At 47.7% G+C, this 8,192-nt stretch overlaps 1 protein-coding gene across 1 annotated transcript; it reads right to left on the minus strand.

Annotated features, from left to right (window-relative positions):
• Window positions 1–3,140: 3,140 nt before the first annotated feature.
• On the minus strand, window positions 3,141–3,602 carry LOC148215996 (calmodulin-like). The gene has a single exon (XM_088141567.1). The coding sequence runs from the start codon at window positions 3,588–3,590 to the stop codon at window positions 3,141–3,143; it is 450 nt and encodes a 149-aa protein (XP_087997693.1). The 5' UTR covers window positions 3,591–3,602.
• Window positions 3,603–8,192: the final 4,590 nt, after the last annotated feature.

The raw sequence follows: 8,192 nt of genomic DNA on the forward strand, positions 1-8,192 counted from the left end.
ATGGCCTAATTTTCCTTCAATATATATTATTGTTCTTTCTACCTTGTGTGCTTTAACTGCTTATAGACTTGCCTACTGGGTGAACTTTGAGATTACCCTGCCATTTCCCACTGTGGATTTCCCTTTGCTATCAGTCAATTGTTGGGTTGTAAGTTGAGGGGTGCAAAACATTTGGAATATGAATCATGTGGAGCTCAATATGGATTGGAAGTTTACTGGAAGTGTCCTGGCATTGTTCTGACTATGGGAGGGTTCCATATCTGGTGGAACCCTGTTTCAAATTTGAAATGTTTTGAGTTCAAATCATTTTTGTGAATAAAATTGTATTTATTTTTTTATTGAGCATATTTATATAGCTGCCCATCTCACAAACATGTGACTCTGGGTGGTGTACAATGCAACAACAGTTAAAAACCCCATAACAATCTAAAAACAATAAAAAATAAATAAAATAAACAGATAAAATAAACAGATAAAATCCAAGAAAATGGGAGAACAACCATCACTTAATCTCGTACAGCCACCTTGCAAGCTCTCCCTGGGATCCCCAAGGCTAGTGAAAAAAATATCTTTTAAGGGCCTTCTGGAGGGCTAACAGAGATGGGTCTAACCTCACCTTGGGGAGAATGATGTTCCAGAGGGTGCGGGCTACAGCAGAAAAGGCATGCTGCCTGGGACCTGCCAGATGGAGCTCCTTGGGGGACAGGACCCGCAGCATATCCCTCCTGCCTGACCTGGTGGGATGCGTAGATGTAATCAGGAAGAGGCGGTCCCTCAAATAACCTGGTCCCATGCCATGTAGGCCTTTAAAGGTCAAAACCAGCACCTTGAATTGCACCTGGAAGCAAACTGGCAACCAACACAGCTTGCATTACAGAGGTGTAATGTGTACCTTCCTAGGGGCACACAGATGCATTCTGCACCAGCTGAAGCTTCCAGATGCTCTTCAAGGGCAGCCCCACGTAGAATGTGCTACAGTAATCCATTCTGGAGGTGACTAAGGCATGAATGACTATGCGTAGAGCCTCACAGTCCAGGAAAGGACACAACTGACTCACAACACAAAGTTGTGCAAAGGCCCTCCTAGCCACAACTGCTACTCGCTCCTCAAGCAGGAGTCGTGAGTCTAGAAGGACCCTTAGATTGCGCACTGGGTCTCTCTGGGGCAGTGCCACCCCATCCAATACCAAAGATGGTAAAGTCCCAGAACCGGAAGGCCTAAAAACTCAGAGCCACTCAATCTTGCCAGGGTTCAGCTGAAGCCTGTTGATCGCCATCCAAACCCCCACAGCCTCCAGGCACCAGGACAAGACGTCAACTGCATCACTTTGTTTGCCAGGGGCAGAGATATATAACTGAGTATCATCAGTATGCCTCACCCCATGGCGATGATGATCTCACCCAGCGGCTTCACATAGATGTTAAATAGGAGTGGAAAGAGTACCGAACCCTGCAAAACCCCACATAATAAGGGTTGAAGGTGGGACCTCTTATTCCCAATCAATTCCGACTGCGGAAAGGAAGGGAACCAGCACAATACTGTGCCACCCACTTCCAGCCCATGGAGCCAATCCAGAAGGACACCATGGCTGATGGTAGCGAAAGCCACTGAGAGGTCAAGAAGAGCAAGGACAGATACACTACCCCAAGTTACCTTCTCCACAATCTTCCCTAAAAAAGGAGGCTTGATACTGGACAAAAATTGTCCAGTATGAGAGGATCTAGCGATGGCTTTTTGAGGAAGGGGAGAACCAATGCTTCTTCAAGGGGATGGTGTAACAAACCCTTCTCTCAGAGAAGAATTAACCACTGCTAGGATCCAACCACACAACACCCTCCTCCGGGCAGCTTAATTAGCCAGAAGGGGCATGGATCTAAGGAGCAGGTGGCTGAGCTCACAGTCATAAGGACCCTGTCCACTTCCTCAGGCCCAACAGGATCAAACTGTTCCCAGATAACCAGGCAAGACTGCACCCAGTCATCTCCCCTGCACTCGTACTAAAGCTGTCAACCAACTTGGAATGAATGCAAGTGATTTTGTTCAAATCCAAATCGAAATTCCTCTGCACAGCCTTGTAGGTAGACCTTCAAATCCCCCTTCTCCAGGAGGACTTGGGTTACCTTAAACAAGGCCGCTGGTTGCCTATCTGTGGACGCAATAAGGGTGAAGAAGTATTGCTGCTTTGCCACCCTTACCGCCACAAGGTAGGCCTTAATAGTGGCTCTTACCCGTATTCAGTCAGGTTTGTCCCTGGTTGTTCTCCAGTGGTGCTCTAGATGTCTCTCCTCTTGTTTCATCTTCTCAGCTCCTCCGTAAATCACAGGGAGCAGCAGGATCCATGAGAGGAGAGAGGTCAGATGGGCGCAATCTGATCCAAGGCCTCAGCTGCCCTCTCATGCCAAGCGATGGCTAAGTCTTCAGTCAGACCATGCAACGGAATGTCAGGAAGAACCCCCTGCTCCCTCTGGACTCCCGGATTACAACCACCACGTGCCTACCCCTGCCATGGATCCTCGGCTTCACACCCGGAACCTAGCTGGGCACATTTCCGAAAGGGGGAGCCCCCCACTCCTAGACCCAGCCAGGCCTTGGTGATACCCGCCAGGTGAGCTTTCTCATCTGCGATAAAATCACAGATGAGGGAGACCTCATTACAGACCAACTTGGTGTTTAGCAGCAGCAGCAGCTGAAAGCCAGGGTCTCTGAAGGTCCGCTGACCAGAAAATGGGCTGAGTCCCAGGGACTCAGAACCGGTTCAAGACCCCAGGCCTGCCTTCCCTGCCAGCGGTCCGCCCCCAGCCTCCCACCATATCTTCCCCAACCCATCACCACCATGATGTTCCCACCCGCCCCCAGTCCCCCCAAGGCCCCTGCACCCACCATCCTATACCTTCTGGCTCCCAAAACGGGGGATCTCAGCCTATCAACACACACCCCAGGGGAGCAGAGAAACTGAGTCCCCCGGGCACTTTAGCCTAACCTCTCAGCGCCTCAGCATAATTCTGATAATAATTACAAAGCACTTTGTAGCATATTCTGGACTTATCCTCCGATTTTTGGATATAGCATTGGCTATACATCCAATTTTATAATAGCCCCACAGAATAATAACAAGCATGGAAAAAACTGTACCTTGCCATTACTTCGCCATCATTATTTGTACAAAGTCTTCATAATTCACCTTCCCATCCCCTTTTTTGTCCACCTCCTTGATCAACTCCTTTGCCTCTTCGCCTGTCAGCTTCTCACCAATGACGGTCAGGACATGTTGCAGCTCTGCTGTGCTGATGTAGCCATCTCCATTTCTATCAAACACGCGAAAGGCCTCTCGGATCTCTTCCTCACTGTCAGAACCCCTTGTCCTCTTGGCCATCAGGGACAGAAACTCTGGGAAGTCTACCTTGCCATTGCTGTTGGCATCTAACTGATTGATCATACTTTGCAATTCAGATTCCGTTGGATTTTTCCCAAGGGACCGCATTACAGTTCCCAACTCTCTGGTGGTGATCAGCCCATCCCCATCTTCATCAAAGAGTGTGAAGGCATCTTTGAACTCTGCAACTTTTTCCTCTGAGAGCTGGTTGGCCATGTTGCTTCTCTGATCCCAGACTCTGTCTCTCTTCTCAAGCGTAGCGTGCCCTCATCTTCCTTGCAGAAACAGGAAAAGCTGGTGCAGGAAGAGACTGTGGCGAAGAAACGAGAAATATCACTCCTCGCCTTCCTTACAGCCTAGGGCCTGGATTTGGGTCAGTCTGTTTGAGAAGACATCACTTAGAGAAGGATAGACTTGCTGCCAGAGGTAGGTAGAGGGTGCTCCATGCTAAATTTTCAACTTCTTCAACTTCATCTCCTTCAGCCAGAAAAAAAGGTGATGCTGTTGGATATATAACTTCATCAGGCAACATGATCATCGTGGATTTAGTAACATCAGAATGCTATCCTAACAGGAACATTATTTTTCCATGAAAGCCTGGTGACCTTCTGCATCAGAGCATTCCACTACATTCAATACGCATTAGTGCTCAAGATTGGCCCTTTTGACGCTGGAAAAAATGATTTGATTGTTGATTCAACATCCACTGGCTGATATCACTGTTGCTTGTCCATACCTACCCCCAACTCTGGGGCACTAATGATCCCACCTTGATCTGTGGGATCAGAGCAGGAGAAGGTAGTAGGTCGACCTAGATATGCAGCGAATGAAAACCCTGCTCTATTATTTCCGCCTAAGGCTAGAACGTCACACTTTGTGTGAGATGGGTGGCTATATAAATGTGATAAATAAATACCTACCTACCTACATACATACATAAAATGTTGCCAAACCTGGCCAAACTGCAACGTTGGCAATAGATCTTGGAGGAGAACAGTGCAGGTTTCAGACCTGGCTCAGTCATTGAACAAGGTGTGGAGGCAGCTCCATGGAAAGATGGATGGATGAACTCAGGAGCCTGGGTCTGAAGGGGGCAGCTTGGACATTTTAATTTGCCTACCGTAGTCACTTTCCTCTTATTCTGGAGAGGCATCCCATTCCAACCCAATTTATACTGGATCAGAGGCTTTTGTTAAAGTGACCATAGCAGTGTTGCACCATTTTTCTCAGCTATGACAGCAACGTCACAATGCAGGTACAAAAGAGATTGCGTCTCACCAACGTGAGGCTCATTTCATCATTTGACCCTCCTTGATTCCTCTTTGCAGAGGCTCCATCTTGACTTTTTTTAACACACACACACACCACAGACACCCCTCTTTGCTTCATCTTACTTTGGAGTTTACATTTAGTTAATGGTTCTCCTAACAAAAGTAATCTTCCCACTTAGCAGCGAAAAGGTTATAAATAGATCTAAAGAAATGAACAGTTTGCCTCTGGGATGGTAGAGGCAGAAGTTTGAAACTTTCCATGTGGATGCAAGATGGGAAAGGCGAGCGTGTATGTGGCATGTTTAAAATTCTTCAAGTTTGAGAGGCCAGATGGATGGCTTTGCTATCCTCCACCAGGTTCAGCCCATCGTCAGCTGGTAGGGAAACATCTGCCAATCGCACCGTTCCCACGTGAAGCTTCGTTCTCACCCAGGCGATGAAAAACAGCATGCCATGTTTGGCGCTCCACCAGTGTCAACCCCAAGCATATTGTCTGGGTCTAAGGCCTATCTCTGCTCTCAAGATGATTTTTTATTTGATTCATTTGTTAGATTTATATCCTGCTTTTCTTCCAGGAGCTCAAGACGGGGTACCCCTCAATCTTTTTACTACAACGACCACAGCTTTAGGAAGAAGGCTGGGCTGAGAAAGAAGGCGACTAAGCCTCAAATCCCACCGTGGACTTCCCTGGCCCTGAAGCTGGGTCTCTCTGCTCCTCTGCTTCCCCCCCTCGCCTCACTTGGAAATTAGGGTGAGGATTACGAAGGATGGAGCCCTGACATGTTCTCTTTCCCCACAGTTTTGGGAGAGTTTCTGAAAAACGAAGTCTCTCTGCTGCTCTGCAAATTTAACAGTCCCAGAGTTTCTCTAGGGAGCCCTTAACCCAGATGAGTTATTGATGGGTAACTTAACTTCCTCCAGGCATTAGGGGCAGTTGATCAGGAGACCCCTTGTGAGTGTTTTCTTATATGCTTGGCTGCATATAAGAAATTTTATATTTATATATTGTATTGTATCGTTTATGGGTTGTTGTACTTTTCTACTTGGATTTGTTGTTAGTCTTTGTGCTCTACGCCGCTCAGAGTCACACTAGCTGAATTGGGCAGCCTTAGAAATCCTATACAGTGGAACCTCGGGTTACGAACGCTTCTGTTAATGAACTTTTCGGGTTATGACCAGCTCCGGCCGCAAAATTTTGCTTCAGTTTGCGAACTCCACCTCAGGGTACGAGCAGGATACGCGGCCATTTTCCCTCCCGTGACACGGTCCGCGGCCATTTTTCCGCCCCTGACATGTGGTCCGTGGCCATTTTCCGCCCCTGACACGTGGTCCGCGGCCATTTTTCCGCCCCAACACGTGGTCCGTGGCCATTTTCCGCCCCTGACACGTGCTCCACGGCCATTTTTCCGCCCCTGACACGTGGTCGTAGGGAGGGGGACTCTCCCTCCAAGCAATAGCCGCCTCCCTGTCCTCCATGCCAGAACGGATTAACAGTAATTACATTGAACCTTATGGGGAAATTTGCTTCGGGTTGCGACAAATTCGGGTTGCGGCCAGAGTCACGGAACGAATTAAGTTCGTAAACCGAGGTTCCACTATAAATAGATAAAAAATAAACTAAATTTTGTGAGGCAGGATCGGTCTATGAGAAGAGTTGCATTAAGATCCTTGTAGGCCCTAGACACGTTTATCTTTGCAGGCCTTTGTTGTAATAATAATCCAGATGTTTGCAATTATCAAGGTATTCCCTGGACCAATTTCTTCAATAATTCACAGGGATTTTTTTTTTTGGTCCAAAAACACATGAGGTCGTAAAATCAAATCGCAGGAAACATACATAATAATGTAGAAATAATATCTTAAATAATTTTAATTTTGGGATGTACACATTTTGATTTTATTGTTACTTTTCATATCTTGAAATGTTTTTTAACTTGAAACAGTTTCATAGGCCCCAAAGTTGCACAGGCCCTGGACACTCTGCCTGTTCTGCTTAAGGGATACGACTGGGAGGGAGTTTGTGGTTGAGTTCACATGACATACTGAACCTACTTATGGCATCCGTTTTCTTTGTCTGCGCGGTACTCAGAACCAGAAGATAATCCTATTACTGGGTTCGTGCAACACACTAAACCATGTGCAAGCTAAGGAGGTCAACGCTAACAAAGTTTAGATCTTATATGATGCAGAAACTGGGATGTTCATTGATCCGCTCAGCATATTGGTTGAATCCAGTCAGAGAATTTATTATGCATTTGTTATGTCCCTGTACAGAATTTTTACCCATTTTCTATGGATAAAAGAGACTCAGGGCATGTGAAAAAGAAGTGAGGCTTCAGTCATGTGGTTGTAGTCTGACTGGACAGTTATTTCCCCTTCCTTCCTTCCTTCCTTCCTTCCTTCCTTCCTTCCTTCCTTCCTTCCTTCCTTCCTTCCTTCCTTCCTTCCTTCCTTCCTCCCTCCCTCCCTCCCTCCCTCCCTCCTTCCCCTCCCCTCCTTCCCCCCTTCTTTCCTACTGCCCTTTAATTCATGAATAATGCAGTGGGGGAGGCATGGGTATCAGGGGGGTCCTTATGGAATGGTCAAAAAAGTCAAGAAAGTAAAACAAATCACATAAAAAGCAGACGGAGCTTGTATATCAGGGCAGCCTCGTGCTGTCTTCTTTGACCTTCTGCTGTGGACACCCCGGCTGGGGACGACTCACTACTGATATCCTCCACTTCTGCAGGGGCTCCGTCAGAGCCACGAGTCCAAGAGCTGGTCTTGTTTAGCTACAGAGCTCTTTCCTGTGGGTTCCAGTTAGCCTGAGTTTCCCGGCTGGTTCAGACGCAAATCCTCTTTTTACTGGAAACCAGCAAGGGACAGAGGACAGCGAGGGAAAAGCCAGCGTTTTGCAAGGCTGCCCCCACCCGAATTGAGACATCAGGCAATCCAGCCACCCCCCGTCCCCCAGGGAGAAGCGGTGGCATTTCCAGCCCCACAGCTTAAAGCAGTGGCCCCGGCTGGCCGTGGCTGATTGGACTTGCTGTCCAGTACAGCTGGAGGAAGTTGGATTTCCCCCAGCATGGACTGAAGTGGGACTTCTGGGTCATACGACGGACAGACAGACGAGCTTCAGCAGTGAAACTGAGCGCTGAAGGCCCAGCAGAAAGAGGTCGCCTCCCTGCAGGAGTGAGTCATGGGTAGCCCGATGGCCCCACAACAGCAAAAAGAAAAAGAAAAAGTGCCATTGACCCATTTTTGCCTTCTGTGTCATCTGGCCATGAAGTCACCGCTTCTCTGTTCCTTCTGCTAAGCCTCTGCTCTTGCAGGAAACAGAGAGGGTTTGGCTGGAACAGCCGATGTGGAGATTTCGCTTTTCCAGACGGTGAACGTGGCCTTGTGTTAAAAAGCAGGACGCGGGTAGGAAGAGCGTGCTTACTCCTCTCAGCATTAGGCTGAGGCTGAACTTGAAAGATCTGAAGGTCAAGAGATACTTGCACGGGAAACCACCAGGAACTCTTAAAGTTGTAGGCTTTTATCTAGACCTCTTACAGTTGTGGGAAGG

Source organism: Python bivittatus, unplaced genomic scaffold (genome assembly GCF_059951505.1).
Source record: "Python bivittatus isolate LINGU-HERP-01145 unplaced genomic scaffold, Pbiv_v1 ctg000330_np1212, whole genome shotgun sequence".
NCBI lineage: Eukaryota > Metazoa > Chordata > Lepidosauria > Squamata > Pythonidae > Python > Python bivittatus.